We start from the raw sequence: 20,242 nt of genomic DNA on the forward strand, positions 1-20,242 counted from the left end.
CTCACCAATGATACACCAGACGAGGAAGAAACACAGTAAGTGTTGTGGTAAGTGTTTTTTTTTAGTCATGCTGGTGGATAGATAATCCCTGTGGGATTCAACCCAGGACCCCCTGGCTAATGATAGTACGACGTAATCATCCGCCTATCTCATTCTAGTCTTAATATCTAGGTTAAGATATTCTCTCTCTAGTCTATGTATCTCTCAAGTTTCTTCCAAAAAAAACAAAAGCTATAGTTATCATGAAATAAATTTTTGTTTTAACAAATGACAAGCATGTACAAAAATTTTATTTTCGATCAGTTGAAAAGAATCAACAATACAACCATGGAGGAAGAACCATTAATTATCCTCCATGTGTTTCTGAGAAAACATCCATATTAACACTTTTCTCATGGATTTTTCATCAAAATATTGCATAGACGTCCAATCTATATCAATTTCTCACTTGATTCAAGAGAGAAAACCCATACCATGAATTAAAAACTTGAAGAAAAACGATGGTGGATGTTGAAAAACGTGGGTAAATGGTTGGAGATGGCCCAAACTCCTCATCTTCTTCCTCACTTTATCTCTCCTCTTTTTTTTCCTTATCTTTCTCTTTTCTCTCTCTTTTTTTGGGGTCTTTTTATAGGCCCCATAGGGGAGGTCACCCCTCCCTATTTCTCCATCCCTCTCTAAGAGAGTTTCCAAAAGATGAAACTCTCTCTCTTCCTTTGTTTCCTAATTTTTTTGAAACTCTTTTAAATGTTTATTTTTTTTCAAAATTTTGTTAAAAAAGAATTCTTAGTCTCTCAAATCCTCTTGAACTCTTTCATAGGTGTTTAAAGGGCTCTTTCAAGAGTCCTAAACAAACCTCAAATTAAATTTTTGGAATTGCATTAAATTAATTAATTATTTAATATTAAATTATAAATAAATTTTCAAAAGTTTCAAAAAATTACCAAATTAATGTTGGAGGCTTATTAACATAAATAAACCCCAATTTAAAGGTTTTTGAAGAATTTAAAGTTAGAAAAATTGTTGGGTATGGATTTGGATCTGGATCTGTATCCAAGATTCAAATCTATATCCGAAATCCAAATGGGTTTTAAACTGGATCAAATCCAGATTAATATGGGTCTAGGATAGGGTCCAAATCCATATTAATTTAGATCAAATCCTTCATATCCGGTCCTATCCAAGTCAGGATCCGAATCGATAAATTGCTCAATTTCTGAAAACTGTGATTTTCGGACCAACCGTAACCCGAATTTAGAAAAGTAAAATAGCGTTGCGATCATAATTCTGAGATGCATCCAACGACATATTACAAGAATATCAAATTCTGAATTTCGCCTGAAAATAATCCGAATTTTGCTCGAAGTTCGCTTGAATTTAAAGGTCAAAAATAAACTTTTTATCACGTTTCGATTGTCTCGTTTAGACCTAGTTGATGAGACCTGGGTCAAACCCAGATTCAAAAACATCAATCTAAAATCGAGGTTCAAACGATTTTTCTCTCAGACTTAGCCAAAATTTCGAAAATCTCATATTTAACTAAGTGTGAAAATACGCGATATTACATTTTATAAATAAGTGTTATTACTCATGAATGAAATTAGTGAATTTTATTGAGAGAATTCTATTATTTACTTTGTGGTTCACATTTTGCCTGAAGGATTGAGTTTCTCTCTTTACACGTATCCATCGCACACATGCCGTCGAGATTGATTGTCTCCTTCCTGCCTTGCTGTTGTTATGCCCTAGAACAATCTCAAGCATCCCTTCTTGGGAACCGTACTAGGTCAGTCGCCCCTTCCATTTTCTCTTGCGTTCTTTTCATTCAGACAACTCAAAGTACAATTGCTAAAATCGATCCCTTAAGAGGGTAAGTTTAACCAGCCTTGAAGCGCTACCATAGAATCCACCTCTTCTTAGCGTTGGTTCTAATAGAGATTAAAAAGAGTCGTTGAGCTAGTCCAACGACTGCTCTATTTGCAGTCATTGGACTAGCTCCAACGGTTAGTTGGCCTTGTGTTGACTAGTCAAATGGCAAAAAATAAAATAAAGTAAAAGGGAAAAAGGAGAATTTTTTACAATAAATATATACATATCATAGTCACTTGTATCGTTAAAGGTAATTTCTCAAAGAGATTTTCAAAAGCTTATAAATCTCGGGAATATCTCGGGAATATCTTGGGAGTTTAATTGAAAAAAATATAAATAACAACAAAAGAGCTAAGAAAATAATAAGTTTAATTTTCGTTCAAAATATAAAGAAACATGTTTTAAACAACAACAACTACGCCTTCATCCCAAAACAATTGGGGTCGGCGATATGAACCAACAAAGAAAATCATTATGTGTCTTCCACATGAATCCTTCTCCTCCAATCATTTCTATCCAATGCCATGTCCTCGGTGAGGTTCAAAGCATTCATATCCTTTCCTATCATCTCCATCCAAGTCTTCCTAGGCCTACCCCGACCTCTTTTAACTAATATATTTTCCCATTTCTCCATCCTTCTAACTGGAGCATCATTAGGCCTTCGCCGAATATGTCCAAACCACCGTAAACATTTCTCTCTCATCTTATTTTCAATGGGTGCAATGCCTACCTTATTACGTATCTCATCGTTCCAGATCTTATCTTTTATCGTATTTCCACACATCCATCTAAGCATACACATCTCAACTACACTCATTTTTTTGAATATGATGTCTGTTGGTAGCCCAACATTCCGTACCATATAGTAAAGCGGGCCTAATAGTCGTCCTATAAAACTTTTCCTTCAACTGCAATGGCATTCTACGATCGCACAACACTCCAGTTGCACTTTTCCATTTCATCCACCCAACCTTTATCCTATGATTTACATCTCCGTGAATTTCTCCATACTTTTGAATGATAGATCCCAAATATTTGAAAGAATCATTCACCAGTATTTCTTGCTTACCAAGCTTCACTACACTCCCATCACTATTTCGTTGCTTACTAAATCGACATTCCATGTATTCTGTCTTACTCAACTTAAAACCTCTTGCTTCCAATGTCTGTCTCCATAATTCTAACTTAGCATTAACCCCAACTCTAGACTCATCAGTCAAAACAATATCATCAGCAAACAACATACACCATGACACATTTTCTTGAATTAATCTCGTAAGCTCATCCATCACTATAGCAAATAGGAAATGGCTTAAAGCAAATCCTTGTTGTAACCCAACCGTTATAGGAAAATTGGTTGTCACCCCTCCACAAGTGCGAACATTGGTTACTACTCCTTCATACATATCTTTAATTATACTAATGTACTTGAGAGAAACACCTTTCTTCATCATTGTCCACCAGAGAACGTCCGTAGATACTCTATCGTATGCCTTCTCCAAATCAATAAAAACCATATGCAAATCTTTGTTCCTCTCTCTATTTCTCTCAATAAGTTGTCTAAGTAGATGTATAGCTTCCATAGTTGATCTTCCAGGCATAAAACCAAATTGATTCTCCGATATCATGACAACCTTCCTCAACCTAGACTCAATCACCCTCTCCCAAAGTTTCATAGTATGACTCATGAGTTTTATACCACGATAGTTTGTGCATTCTTGTATATCACCCTTATTCTTATATAGAGGCACCAAAGTACTCTTCCTCTACTCATTAGGCATGTTATTTGTTCGCCAAATCTTGTTAAAAAGATTTGTCAACCATTCTAAACCTTTCTCTCTCAAGCATTTCTAAGCCTCGATAGGTATACCATCTGGGCCAACTGCCCTTCTTGATTTCATTTTCTTCAAAGCCTCTGCAATTTCTTTCTTTTGAATTTTGCGCACGAAGTCACGATTCATCTCATGAAAAGGAATGGATAAGTCTCCAAGATCCTGAGCATGACTTCCAGTGAATAACTTATCAAAATAATCTTTCTATCTCTCTTTAATCTCCTTATCTTTGAGTAAAACTCGTTGCGTTTCATCTTTGATACATCTAACCATACCCAGATCCCTCGATTTTCTATCTCATCTTAGTAAGCCTATAAATATCCTTATTGCCCTCTTTGGTATCCAACTTGCCATAAACCTCCTTATATACCTTATCCCTCACGTTTCGAACTACTTTTTTAGCTTCCTTCTTTGCTATCATATACTTCTCCAAATTCTCATTATCACGACTCTTACTTAGATTTTTATAACACTCTTTTAACCTTAATAGCTAATTTGACATCCTCGTTCCACCATGATGTATCCTTACCTAGCGGTGCACCGCCTTTAGACTCACCCAATACCTCTTTAGCTACCTTTCTCATGCCACCCGCTATCTTATTCTACATTGATTCTGAATCCTCCTCGAGACACCAATCAACTTCCTTAACTACCTGCTCTACAAACATTTCTTGTTTAGCTCCTTTAAGTGCCCACCACTTAATTCTAGGATCTATCTTATGTCTATCCCTTTTGCGGCATTGTTTAATTCTAAGATCTAAAATTAAGACTCTATGTTGTGTAACTACACTTTCTCCCGGTATAACCTTACAATCGATGCAACAACCCCTATCTCTCTTTCTAAGTAGGAAAAAGTCTATCTGACTCGTATTAACCCCACTTTTAAATGTTATTAGGTGAGACTCCCTCTTCCTAAACCAAGTGTTTGCTAAGATCATATCATTGGACAACCCAAAATCTAAAATCCTTTCTCCACTTTCATTTATTTTTCCTATACAATAGCCTCCATGGATACTCTCAAATCCATCCCTACTAATTCCCACATGTCCATTAAGGTCACCGCCGATGAAAAGCTTTTCTCCATAAGATATCCCTTGTACTACTCCATCTAAATCTTCCCAAAATTGACGCTTAATGGAATCATCTAAACCTAATTGAGGTGCATAAACACTAATAATATTAATAATATACATACCTAATACTAATTTAATAAGTAAAATCCTATCACCCTTCCTACGGACCTTTACTACATTATCTATAAACTCACGACTCATAACAATCCCTACTCCATTCCTATTTCTATTTATTCCTGTATACCAAATCTTATATCCCAAGGTTTTATTTACTTTTGCCTTCTCACCTACCCATTTGGTCTCTTGTAGACATAAAATATCAATATTTGTCCTACACATAACATCTATTAACTCTACCAACTTACCGGTTAAAGACCCTATGTTCCAAGTGGCTAACCTAATTTTATGGTCTTGGACTAACTTCTTTACACCCACCCGTCCAACAAAGTGAGGAAACCCTTGCCTATTTGACACCACACCCGGGCACCAATGTGATGCGTCGCTTCCGAGCGACGACCTAGCAACCCTTGCCCATTTATCACTGCCTCCAGGCCTATAGAATACAGCGCGTCGCTCAGTAGGGAACGCCCCAACGAAATTCTCATATTGGTTCATATTCATAGGGTATGACTAAGTTTTTATGCTGACTGTCACCGGCCTACCGCAACCCTCCTCTTTTATCCGGGCTTGGGACCGACATTGTATAACTAAACAGTTATACAGAGGTGGAGTTTGAAACATGTTTTAAAGGTTTTAAAATATAAAAGAAACAAAAATATAAGAAATGAAAACTTAAAATAAAATTTTGTTTTTTTTTTTCAAAAAATATTGCGATAATATCATGATATTTTGAAAATATCGTGATATATTTGGGCTACCTTGAAATAGTCGATAATATCTCGATATTTTCAAAATATCGGTGATATCAGTGACGGTGATATCAGTGACCATGATACATAATATATATATATATATATATATATATATATATACACACATATATATATATATATATATATTGTCTATATACACATTATATGTATATACAATTTTGACATAAACATGTCCAGATCAAAACCTGGTCATAATTTCGAGCGAACAACTAAACAGGGGAAGAATCTGGATATTTTTTCCAGATATTCAGGTGCATCCAAACAATTAGAAAGCCCAAAACTGCCGAAATCTAGAAAACTATAATTCTGGATTTGCATCCAATAAGCATTGTGAAATCCCAGAAGAATGACATAATCAGCATTCTGCCACTTTGCCAAAGCGTAAGGGTAGATCAGATTTAATGTGTCTATGCTTGTTTGACCAGTCTTTCTTCTGTGTTATTTTGCTTTGGTATACAAGATTTATTGTGTTTGTTATAATCTGCAGATAGTTGAGTGTAGGCGAGTATTGAAGTGGACATATGCATATGGATATTACCTTCATGAGCATGAACATGCAAAGAGACGGTTTTTTGAGTACCTACAAGGTATTTCCATTTATTGTCTGATTACTTTTGTCGCATGTTATATCCATTATGTCAGTTTTAACATGCATATTTGTATTGCAGGGGAGGCGGAATCTGGGTTGGAACGACTGCATCAGTGCGCTGAAAAGGAATTGCTTGCTTTCCTTGATGGTGAAGGACCATCTAAAGAGTTTAATGAGTTCAAAACTAAGCTGGCAGGCTTAACCAGGTAAAATTTTCTAATTTACGTATTCTAATGTGTGTAGATTTCATTATGAAATTGTTGGTTGACCAAGTGAGAAGCTCATCTGATGGTTTTACCAGTGGATTGCGAAAAACCTTTGATCGCATCTGATTGTAGTTGAAAAATAGTGTTATGGTCAGCATCATTGCATAAGTTTGTCCAAGATGCAAATGGTGCCCTATTTCGAAAACCCTTTGATTTGTGACTGCTTATTCAATCTCAGGCAGAACTTGGACTAGTGAACTTATTTTCTTATTTGGATTGTGATAATTTTATTTTATACGGACAAATAGTAAAAATAGTGTAAATGAAAATTTTGAAAATGCTAGTAGAAATATACCTAACATTAATAAGTTGGCATGTAACTGCAATTTAGTGATGTTACTTCTAACCGAATGTCAAAACATGCAAAAATTCGAATGGAGGTTATCATATTTTTGAGACTATACTAATATGTCAGGCATCGTGGTCAACTGATAACAACTGTGCATAAAATGTTTTAATGATTCCACAGAAAAAAAACCCAATAGAAAACCTCCCAAACCTACCCAATAAGAAACATTTATCGGATTTTCGGTGTTTTTTCGAAATTCTGACCTTACAGCTGTGATCTATGTTTTTATAGGAATCAGTTCTTGAAATTTTTTATTCCGATGTATGGATATGTTTTTATAAGGTTTCAAAAATCAATGGCCTACAGTTTCATAAATTTTGATTCCGATGCATGGATAGGTTTTTATAAGTTCCAAAAATCAACGATGCACAATTTTCATAAATTTTCGAAGCTCCAAATACCATTTTTTATACAGATCAGAATTTTGAAAAAAACACCGAACAATTTTCATTTGGTAGGTTTGGGACCGTTTTCATTGGGGAGGTTTTCATTCCCCTATATATATATATATATATATATATATATAGGGTGCTTCTATGGTGGTTCTGGGGTACACACTTGATTTATATAGAACTAAACTTCAAAAGCAAAATCTAACCTTTGGATCATGTTCTATTTATTATTTTCATGTGTTAAAGTTGACTCAAATATGATACTACAACAACAATAACTACGCCTTCATCCCAAAAATTTGGGGTCGGCGATATGAACCAACAAAGAAAATCATTCTGGGTCTTCCACATGAATCCTTCTCCTCCATTCATTTCTATCCAATGCCATGTCCTCGATGAGGTTCAAAGCATTCATATCCTTTCCTATCACCTCCATCCATGTCTTCCTAGGCCTACCCCGACCTCTTTTAACTAATATATTTTCCCATTTCTCCATCCTTCTAACTGGAGCATCATTAGGCCTTCGTCGAATATGTCCAAACCACCGTAAACGATTCTCTCTCATCTTATTTTCAATGGGTGCAACGCCTACCTTCTTACGTATCTCCTCGTTCCGAATCTTATCTTTTATTGTATTTTCACACATCCATCTCAGCATACGCATCTCAGCTACACTCATTTTTTGAATATGATGTCTCTTGGCAGCCCAACATTCCGTACCACATAGTAAAGCGGGCCTAATAGTCGTCCTATAAAACTTTCCCTTCAACCGCAATGGCATTCTACGATCGCACAACACTCCAGTTGCACTCTTCCATTTCATCCACCCAACCTTTATCCTATGATTTACATCTCCGTGAATTTCTCCATACTTTTGAATGATAGATCCCAAATATTTGAAAGAATCATTCACCAATATTTCTTGCTTACCAAGCTTCACTACACTCCCATCACTATTTCGTTGCTTACTAAATCGACATTCCATGTATTCTGTCTTACTCTTACTCAACTTAAAACCTCTTGCTTCCAATGTCTGTCTCCATAATTCTAACTTAGCATTAACCCCAGCTCTAGACTCATCAATCAAAACAATATCATCAGCAAACAACATACACCACGACACATTTTCTTGAATTGATCTCGTAAGCTCATCCATCACTATAGCAAATAGGAAAGGGCTTTAAGCAGATCCTTGATGTAACCCAACCGTTATAGGAAAATTGGTTGTCACCCCTCCACAAGTGCGGACATTGGTTATTACTCCTTCATATATATCTTTAATTATACTAATGTACTTGAGAAAAACACCTTTCTTCATCATTGTCCACCAGAGAACGTCCCTAGGTACTTTATCGTAAGCCTTCTCCAAATCAATAAAAACCATATGCAAATCTTTGTTCCTCTCTCTATTTCTCTCAAAATAAGGGTGGTTTAAAATTTTTATAAAACATCATTGACTCAAATATGATGTTTTATAAATTTTTTAAACCACCCTTATTTTGATGGATTGTGAGCCATTCATTTTCATCATCTCAAAATGAGATCCTATAGTGTATTAAACATGATAAAACCTTCTAATATACTAAATAAATCATGCTAAACCGATCTGTATGGTTGGATTTACCATTTGGCGGTTAGATCTATGGAAACAGGAGTGTGTACCACTGTGTGGTATCATGGTACCCGTGTCGACATGCTTATACTTGTGTTGACACTCATTGACACCTGGGGACACCATTTTACCCTCCGTATGTACAAGTTTGTATTCAATTTATAATTATATTTTCAGTATATAATATATATTTTAGATATATAATCTATATTTAGATTATATTCAGTTTATTTTGAATTTATGTCATATATATATATATATATATATATATATATATATATATATATATATATATATATATATATATATATATATATATAGGGTAACTGGAATATGTAAACCAGCAAAATATGCACCAAGATTTGCATAGTTTTTTTTTCTTTCTAAAATTTCACCGTGCGAATGCCATCTAGATACTTGGTTTTATATAAACAAACTTTTGGATCATCTGATTACAATGTACAAGAAGGATCTTTTAAGGCTTGAAAATCAATGGCTCAGAATTTTTGTAAATATTCAAGCATACAAAATCACATTTCTTGATCCGATTATGATGGTCCAATAGTAGATTATAAGTAAATGGACCATGCCAAATGCATTCACAGGGTTAGATTTGCAAAAGCCCTACGAAAATCTCGGTTCATACTAGTTTACATATTTTGCTGGTTTACATATTCGAGTTTTCCTATATATATATATATATAGCCGTTTCCCCTTACCCAGATTTTTTGGAATTTCTGTGTTGTACCCTTGCTACCCACACCCATACCCAAGTGACAGCATGGTACAGAACCACCATATATTTTTCATATATATATATATATATATATATATATGGGAAAATATTGGATGCCCTCGAGTGTACCTAACCTCTAATAGAAACTTCCATTCCATCACATTTTCTTGGTTTTTTGTGGGTCACACCCTACGTGTGTAATGAAATAACGAAAAAATACAAAAACAATGCCACTAAAGGCTTTACAAGTTCACAGTCACAAAACTGCATAAGCACAAACAAATGCCATTAAGGGATTACAAGATCACAATAACAACGTGCACAGGCATGAGTCCACTATAGGACAAAACAATAGCCAACAAGGGGCAACAACGCAAGCACTAAGTGCATATAACACATGAAGGAACTAAATAGAAAATAAAATATAACAAATATTCATCTTTATTGAGCATAAATGCTTAAGAGAAGCATTGGTTACGAGAGAGGGGTTCAACCCCTATTTATACATAAGGGGAGAGCATGAGGCTCTATTGGGGAGCTCCCAATAGAGTCGTTGGGAGCTTCCAACGACTCTATGGTCTTTTAACCATAGAGCTCATTTTGTTTACAAAAAAGACTTAAAATAAAAAGATAAAAAATAAATAAGAGAAAAACTGTTCTTAATGAACAATACTATTACATGAGTAAAATGACAAAAATACCCTAGAGAGCATTTACTTATTACATCATTATATACATATATATGAATATATATGTATATATGTACAATATGAAACAAATATGTATGTATGACAGTAAATACATATACATGTACGACTTAACACTCTCCTTCAAACTTATGGTGAGATGCAATGTTTTAAAACCTAGTGATTCATTACTCGGCTCGTCCTTGAGTGACTCGTGACTTGGTCGGGTCAACTTGGTGACTCGACAGAGTCATGTTAACTTTTATTTTATATAAAATATATAAATATATGTATATATTATCTATATTTTATAGTATTTTATCAATATATTATATATAATATATATTATATGATATTTGTTTATAATATATTTAATGTAGAATTATATTAATACATATATATTCATATTTTTATATATAATATACATAATATTTATATTATATTTTATATAATATATGTAATTATTATATAAAATATATTATATATGTATATATATGCATGATTCGCCCATGACTCGGCTGAGTTTTGTTAAAGTCGGGTCACACCTGGTTTTTGACTCGATGATTGGGCGATCCGAGCCGAGTCAACTGAGTCACCGGGTTAACCCGGCAGGTTTTTAAACCATGGTGAGATATACGGAAAGTTTGGAAATACAACAAAGATTCAATGAGAAGTAGCTAAGTCTTCAATGAAAATCTTCATCTTTATGACATATTGGAGAGTTTTGCAAATACAAGTCTTCAAATGTCTTTTATTGGTGATCATCCCCAATCGCTTTTATCAGTTATCTCTATCTTCATGATGCATCAACGATATTCCATTTTCAATCCATCGCATCTTTAAGAACTTGTAGAGAAAACAAAACAAAGGTCCCAACTACAAAAAGAAGGTATTCTAACTGAATAGTTACGAAGTTTCGAATCAAATATAGATATTTTAAACAAAAATAACACTCAAGGAAATTTTGTTTAAGCAAAGTAGTGATAACTTTTAGAAATATTAGATAACCATTAAGAAAGATAGGAGGAGCATGCCTCAAAAGAGGAATTTTTATGAAATCAAATTTAGACAATCATAAACTCAAAATCAACATATTTTTCAAGAAAACATAAATATTGATCACAAAGAAACTTAATCACTAAAAACATATTAATTATCAAGAAGAGATAAATAATGTTGTATTAACTATGTCATACGGACTCGGCTAGGGAGGCGTTGCACCCGAGTCGACACGCCCCGACACGGGTGCGGCTTCGGACACGGCCCATACTCGGTCAACGAGTCGAGGCCGAGTCCGTCCTTGTTTTGGACTCGGTCAACGTTGATTGAGTCCAAAAATGTCTATTTTTATAGCAAAAAACAAAAAAATTATTATATATATATATTTTTAAAAAAAATATATAACCATATTGTGCAATGCAGTTGCACAGTCACAGACTGTGCAATTGCAACTGCACAGTCACTGCATTGCACAGACTCACAGTCTGTGCAACTGTTAACGTATACAGCAAGATATCTGGTACTCACTTAGAATGTTATCAACATCAAGACGCATGATCTTAGTCGTGTCTCCTAATGGGCTATAAGCCTATGGCCGACTTATTATTATATATATATATATATATATATATATATATATATATATATATATATATATATATATATATATATATATATATATAGCCTAGTCCCCGTGTCCAAAATTTTTCAAATTGCGCCGCACCCGTGTCGCACCCGCACCCACACTCGCACCCGCACCTATGTGACATAGTGTATTAATAATATTCTAAATTTTTAGAAAAACTCTTCAATTAAAACAAATCATCAATTTATACTAAAACAATATGCATATAAAGTATAACACTAAAAAAGAACCCTCAAGAAAATAGGAGTTAATTAAATTTATAAATGCAACAATGTGAACAAGACACACAATAAAAACATATTTAATGCACATAAGATGACAATAAAAATAACTATTTTTATCAATAAAATGTACTTAAAATGTATGATTTTAATATAAAGAATTAAATAACCTTCAATTACGAACAAAAGTATCCACCAATATCCAGTGGACAACACACAAGTGTTTTCGTAAGGAACACACTCTCAACACCCACAAGGGGGCACACCAGAGTTGCTAGTCGGGGAAGCAGGAGCAGGAAGCGATTTGAGAAGCTGAAGCGGAAACCGAGGCACTTCCAAAATTTTAGGAAGCGGGAAGCGTGAGACAACTAAGAAGCGAACCAGAAATCGGCTTGGAAGCTACCTAGAAAGCGAACTGTAAGCGACCTAGAAAGCAAGGGGGAAGCAAAAAAAGAGAAAAAAGTAAGGGGAAGCTTGCTTCTCAAATTTTTTTGGCGCTTCCCATCACATTTTGGAAGCGCTACGTTCGCGCTTTCAAAACACGTTTCGGGGAAGCACACTTCCCCATATACTATGGTACACACAAGAAGGCTCACAATATAAAGAATAAGATTTTTATTAAAGATCACAAGTATGCAAAATCCATGAAACTATAGAACAAAACAATAGCCAACAAGGGGCAACAATACAAACCCTAAGTGCATATAATACATTAAAAAACAAAATATAAAAAATATTCATCTTTATTGAGCATAAATGCTTAAGAGAAGCATTAGTTACAAGAGAGGGGTTCAACCCCTATTTATAAACTAAGGGAGAGCATGGGGCTCTATTAAGGAGCTCCCAATAGAGTTGTTGGGAGCTCCCAACGACTCTATAGTCTTTTGACCATAGAGTCCATGCTCTTTACAAAAAGGACTTAAAATAAAAGATAAAAAATAAATAAGAGAAAAACTGTTCTTAATGAACAATACTATTACACGAGTAAAATGATGAAATTACCCCTAGAGGGTATTTACCTATTACATCATTATATACGTATATGTATATATGTACAATTTGAAACAAATATGTATGTATGACAATACATACATATACATGTACTGTAATGAAGTGCCGGAAGTGATATCTCCAAGGGCAAACAAGGAAGCACGCACATACACAAGTGGACACTAATGGGCAAGATTACACCAAACCACAAAAGTGGCAAAACACACAAAAGAAGAGGAACAAATATATTCCACTCAAGAGAGGCTTCAAAGAAGCATACTTTACATGGGGGAGAACCCCTTTATTTATAAGCAAAAGAGAGGGCCCTTGGAAGGGCTCCTAATGGACGTTGGAGCCCTTCCAACGGTCATATTTATGACCGTTGGAGGCTCCAATGTCCCCTAAGGGGGGCCTGCCCAAGGAAAAAGGAAAAAAATAAAAGGAAAAAGAAAAAAAAGAAAAGAAGACAGAAAAATACATTGTGCGTGAAATAGGTAAAATGACTATTTTACCCCTAGTGGGTATTACAAGGTTTATATATATACACACACACACACGTAGATTATGACACATAGACATATATATGTATATGTGTATGTGTCATAGTCTATATATAACATATTTTAACATGTACAACTTAACAATATGATCTATATAGTTTGTTTTGTCAAAATATGTTTTTGATGTCTGATTGCAATGTATAAGCAGATTTTTAGAGGCTTCAAAATCCAACAGTCCACAATGTATAAAAAATTCAAAATTGAGAAAATCATGTTTTTACAACGAAAGTACTTGATCAAAGGTGCATTCCCCAATAAAATGACCATGCTAAATGCATCTGTGGGGTCAAATTAATGAAATAAAACTTGCACCTACGAGTTTTAGTTAGAGAGTATGATACTCTAGAGTGTAGCAACTATTTTTCATGTATATATGTACATGGGTAAATATTTGTTATTAATGAAGGTACAGAACTATTGAGCTGGAAATCATAGGAGCAAGTTGTATCAACTCAATCTGCCCACTTGGGTTGTGTTTTTCCAATGTAAGATCTTTTACTTGTGGGTAGATTTGTGCTTCAAAAGTGGGAATAAACTAACCTTTTTGGCTTTGAAAAGGGGATCTACACACTACACGTGTTATGAGGGATGAAACCAGAACACATCTGTGTTTTTGAGTTATCAAGTTTTAGTACATTGTGGGCAGTTGATTTTTGATACTCTTGAAAAACCTGCTACCATGTTGCAATTACATGATTCAAAAGTCAAAACTCATTTTCTATTGAAAAGAACCATGCAGATCTCATCTGTAGTGTTTGATCTATAAAAATAAAAAATAATAGAGTGAAAGGTGTTTTCTAGTCAATAGTTCCATACTTTCATTAGTTGCAAATATTTACCCCATATATATAGTATAAAGTGATGAAAAATGCTAAATGAAACACTCGTAACAAGGTTTTTGAGTTTTTTTGTCGTGTTTTTTACAATTCTGACCCCATAGATGTGTTCGGCATATGGTTGATTTACCAGGAACTATGTCACATGGGTGTGGGTGCGGGGATTCGGCACTTCCAAAAAACCCGGGTGCGGGGGTGCGGCAGGGGCAAAAATGTAAATATATATATATACATATATATATATATATACATATATATATATATACATATATATATATACATATATATATATCATGTATAGTGTATATGTATGAATGTATGGTAGGCTGGTAGCTGTTAAGGTCCATGACATTTATGCATGTTAGCACGTTCACCACAATTTTATGCCCCTAACAAATTTAAAAATTGATATGGTGATTAGGTGTATTAATTGTCACAATTATGGATGTTTTAGTAATTTTTATTAGGAAAACATATTAATAATTGTGCATTTTGAATGCACAGCTAATAAGTGTGTAACTTATTTTTACACAAAATTGCAAAAATAGCTACTGGTGTCCATTAATGCATGGAACCGCCAAGTCATTTTTAAACTTCAAGGGTGTATTTTATGGTCATTGTTTTTGCCCTTGCAGGAAGGGGGGTCCGGGGGCTCCCCCCTGCGCGGTCAGCGGGTGGGGGTCCAGAGGGCCCGCCCCTGGCGGGGGGTTATAGGGGGGCACCCCCCCCCCCCCCCCAAAGAATTTTTTTTAATTTTAATTCCGCAGCCCATTTCATAGGGCAAATTTTAAAAAAAAAATCCAAAAAATAATGGACAAAAATGACCCTGGGTGCGGTCAATGCACCCAGGGTCGGGTTGACCGCACCCGGTGCCACACCCGCACCCACGTCGAGTCGCATCGACGCGGGTGCGGCACCCTGCTAGCCGAATCCCTGTGACATAGACCAGGAAATGAGTCAAATGACACATGGATCATGATTATATTTGGAGCCTTAACAATTTATGAAGATTTTGGGCCGTCAATTTTTTAAATCTTATAAAAACAAACCTGTGTGTCAGAATCAAATGCTCCAAGAGCTAATTCCTATAAAATCAAGCATGTAGATCTGTACACTCAAAATTTAAAAATAAAAAATATATCAAAAACCCATTGAGCATGTTTTCATCACTATATATATTAATGATATGGTGCTCCCGGAGTACCTACTCCCTCTTATTAGTCATTGGATCTTTTGAGATCCAACGGCTGTGATGCATGCAGAAATTCTTTAAATATGCATGCAATTCCTTAAATGGCACTCTCTCTCATCCTTTTTCATGCAACTGCCTTAAAAATTTTCTCTTTCTCATCCTTTCCCATGCAAGTGCCTTAAATGACACTCTCTCTCTCTCTCACAAATAGATACCGTGGACATGGACATGGACATGGACATGGACATGGACATGGACATGGACATGGACATGGACATGGACATGGACATGGATGATGGCTCTTAAATGACTCTCTCTCTCTCTCTCATCCTTTCTCTCACACACTGCATGGATGATGGCGTGTGAGCACATGTCATCATCCATGTTCATGTATCTCTTTTGTTTAAAAAAAAAACCATTAGTTTCCAACTCTCTCTATATACTGCTGGACGAGAGCTCCACCCATCAATAATGCTTAATGTTCCCTCTGCATCATATCAGATGTGGCCCACTAGTCCTATTCTAACATTAGTTTGTAAATCAAGAATTGTCTTGTGCTCCAAAGTTACAACAATGAAAATAAAGTCCAGGGCTCAAGAGAAGAAAAACAAAACATGCTGCAGTTGGAGAGTAAATCCTATTGGATGTTCCCGGACTAAAAATATTCATCTTAATGAAACTGCACTATTATTTCCCTTCTACTGCTCTCCACTCCCACCAAATATGGTCACTAGAAAATAAGTGAGAACTATTAAAGATTCACAACACAATTAAAAGGTAAAAACATGGGACACTCATCACGTTTTGGAAACGGTATACAGCTCGCCAAAAATTACAAAAATTTATTTTTCTCAGTAAAATACAGTATAAAGAGAGAGAGATGAGAGGAGCTCTCGTCCAGCAGGAGAGAGAGAGAGAGAGAGAGAGAGAGAGAGAGAGAGAGAGAGCTAACATTTTTTTAGAAAACCAAAAGACATACAACTACATGGATGATGGCACGTGAGCATGTCCAATATCCACCACCTTATCTATTTGTGAGAAAGGAGTGCCATTTAAGGTATTGCATGCATCACAGCCATTGGATCTTTTGATAAGAGGGGGTAGGTGCTCCGAGGGCACCGTATCATTACTAATATATATATATATATATATATATATATATATATATATATATATATATATATATATATATATATATATATATATTGAGGTTAGGCAGCCCCCCACCAGTTATACAACCGTATCATTGGGTTTTGAATTTGCAATGTCCCAACACAAGGTGACATGCACTAACTTATCCTACCAGACAAACAGAGCCCCCGTTGATATATATGTGTGTGTGTGTGTGTGTGTGTGTGTGTGTGTGTGTGTGTCTTGAGTTAAAGCAATAAAACATGCATATCATCTCAAGTGCAAACTCTTAAATAGAAATTCTTGATTACTATAATTAAAAATATTAAATTCTAGTAAATACAAAATAAATAATCAAGATCACAGAAGAAAATAGAGTTAATGACAATGTTGGCTGTCTGACACTCATTTGACTGTGTCAATGAAGTGTCTTGGTGTATCTAAATATCGTGCGGTGTTGACATGGGATATGCATGCTAAGTGTCCTTGTGACATAGGTATTGCCTTATGGAATGGAATCGTATCATTGATTGAAAGAGATAAATCAATGTGATTATGCAGTAGTTTGTTGTTTTCTGGTAATAGGAGAAAAACACTAGTGTTCATTGTGTCCAGAATTGGACTGATAGTCACGCATCCAAGACACATGGGCTATGTCATGAATGTCTTCCAGTTAGTGCTTTGCTCTTGTGAACTGTGTTATGTCAGCCCAGAATGGAGTGCCCTAGTGGACATAGTGCAGTAATCTTCTTTCTTCTTTTTGAAGCAATAGTGAAGTTCCTTATACTGTATCTGGATTTTGTATCCCTCCATGTCCTGTTTTGTTGGTGATGCAGTGTGACCCGCAATTACTTTGAGAATCTAGTAAAAGCATTGGAAAATGGGTTGGCGGATGTTGATTCCCAGGGAACGAGTAGTCGAACAGGGAGCTTCAAAAGTGTTCCTAGTAAGGGGAGGAGTGGGAAGGGCAAAGCTGCTAGTTCGAGATCTGGTTTCACTAGGGGTTTGGATGAGACAGATCACTGGTCTTGCAAACATTGCACATTTGCGAACTCTAATTCAACAAGCACTTGTCAGATGTGCAACTGCCATAGGTAACAGCAGAAGCCATGTGCACGTTCATGTCATAGCTATGCTTTCTCAGTTTCAAGGTATGGGCATTGGAAGACTTCCCCCTCTGAGGATTAGCCAATCTGCATTAGCCTGTTGCTTATTTAGTGGAAACCATGAATGTGCTCATTTTGTAAATATCCTTGTGTTGATTATAGAGAGCCAAAAGAAAATGTAAATGCAAACATTTATTGCTTCCTTGCTCTGTTGTGAAATTTCGGGTGATGCTAAGATCCTTAAGATCTGATACGTCTGTGAGTGTCATAATCCTAACTATTTAAATATTTGTTCTTTCTCTGTGAAGGTAATGGTGTTAGAATCTGTTCATGGATCAATGCCATGTGCCCCATATGTTATCACGGTCAATCCTGTTCCTGTATAGAGATTCATTGTATATTTTTGATCAATAGCACATCCTTTTTTTTCAAATTTAAATTTTCTGTACTTTATGCTCTGAACTTAATCAACCTATAATGGTCTTCTCTTATTGTTTATGTTTTGTCCTAGTTGGTCACTCATTTATCAGCTTCTTTAGGAAGCAGTGGAAATATGACAGTTCACAGTATACATCAGCTGCGTTGTTACATTAACTGCATTTTATATATTTTGTCTCGCACAAATTTCCTTCTATATGATGGTACTCATGTTATACACTAGTCCTTTCTCTGATGTTACACCTTAAATGTTACTTGAGACCAGAATAGATTGCAGATCCACTTAAGAAAGTTCGTCACATGCTAACTAATTATTAATAAAGTTTTATGTTTCCGGGCACTTTATGATCTTTTAATGATCTTTGAGTTTCACAGTGCTTAAAATGGATTCATTGCTCTCAACCTATAATCTACAACAACAACAACAACAACAACAACTACGCCTTCATCCCAAAACAATTGGGGTCGGCGATATGAACCAACAAAGAAAATCATTATGGGTCTTCCACATGAATCCTTCTCCTCCATTCATTTCTATCCAATGCCATGTCCTCGGTGAGGTTCAAAGCATTCATATCCTTATCACCTCCATCCATGTCTTCCTAGGCCTACCCCGACCTCTTTTAACTAATATATTTTCCCATTTCTCCATCCTTCTAACTGGAGCATCATTAGGCCTTCGTCGAATATGTCCAAACCACCGTAAACGATTCTCTCTCATCTTATTTTCAATGGGTGCAACGCCTACCTTCTTACGTATCTCCTCGTTCCGAATCTTATCTTTTATTGTATTTTCACACATCCATCTCAGCATACACATCTCAGCTACACTCATTTTTTGAATATGATGTCTCTTGGCAGCCCAACATTCCGTACCACATAGTAAAGCGGGCCTAATAGTCGTCCTGTAAAACTTTCCCTTCAACCGCAATGGCATTCTACGATCGCACAACACTCCAGTTGCACTCTTCCATTTCATCCACCCAACCTTTATCCTATGATTTACATCTCCGTGAATTTCTCCATACTTTTGAATGATAGATCCCAAATATTTGAAAGAATCATTCACCAGTATTTCTTGCTTACCAAGCTTCACTACACTCCCATCACTATTTCGTTGCTTACTAAATCGACATTCCATGTATTCTGTCTTACTCTTACTCAACTTAAAACCTCTTGCTTCCAATGTCTGTCTCCATAATTCTAACTTGGCATTAACCCCAGCTCTAGACTCATCAATCAAAACAATATCATCAGCAAACAACATACACCACGACACATTTTCTTGAATTGATCTCGTAAGCTCATCCATCACTATAGCAAATAGGAAAGGGCTTTAAGCAGATCCTTGATGTAACCCAACCGTTATAGGAAAAATGGTTGTCACCCCTCCACACGTGCGGACATTGGTTACTACTCCTTCATACATATCCTTAACTATACTAATGTACTTGAGAGAAACACTTTTCTTCATCATTGTCCACCAGAGAGCGTCCCTAGGTACTCTATCGTATGCCTTCTCCAAATCAATAAAAACCATATGCAAATCTTTGTTCCTCTCTCTATTTCTCTCAATAAGTTGTCTAAGTAGATGTATAGCTTCCATAGTTGATCTTCCAGGCATAAAACCGAATTGATTCTCCGATATCATGACAACCTTCCTCAACCTAGACTCAATCACCCTCTCCCAAAGTTTCATAGTATGACTCATGAGTTTTATATCACGATAGTTTGTGCAATCTTGTATATCACCCTTATTCTTATATAGAGGCACCAAAGTACTCTTCCTCCACTCATTAGGCATCTTATTTGTCCGCCAAATCTTG

At 35.6% G+C, this 20,242-nt stretch overlaps 1 protein-coding gene across 3 annotated transcripts in view; it reads left to right on the forward strand.

The window, feature by feature from the left end:
* The window catches only part of LOC149840902 (putative E3 ubiquitin-protein ligase ARI8), a 78,750-nt gene extending 60,339 nt beyond the window's left edge, over window positions 1-18,411 (forward strand). For 2 of the 3 annotated variants that reach the window (XM_090003443.1, XM_090003444.1), the window contains exons 13-15: window positions 6,155-6,254; window positions 6,336-6,462; window positions 17,709-18,411. In XM_090003443.1, the coding sequence (XP_089859569.1) occupies window positions 6,155-6,254; window positions 6,336-6,462; window positions 17,709-17,970 (489 nt within the window). In that variant the 3' untranslated portion in view covers window positions 17,971-18,411. The remainder of the gene's footprint in view (window positions 1-6,154; window positions 6,255-6,335; window positions 6,463-17,708) is intronic. The other variant, XM_090003446.1, reaches the window with a different exon arrangement.
* The last annotated feature ends 1,831 nt before the right edge of the window (window positions 18,412-20,242 follow it).

Source organism: Nuphar pumila, chromosome 4, assembly GCF_984573655.1.
Source record: "Nuphar pumila chromosome 4, dmNupPumi1.hap1.1, whole genome shotgun sequence".
Lineage (NCBI taxonomy): Eukaryota > Viridiplantae > Streptophyta > Magnoliopsida > Nymphaeales > Nymphaeaceae > Nuphar > Nuphar pumila.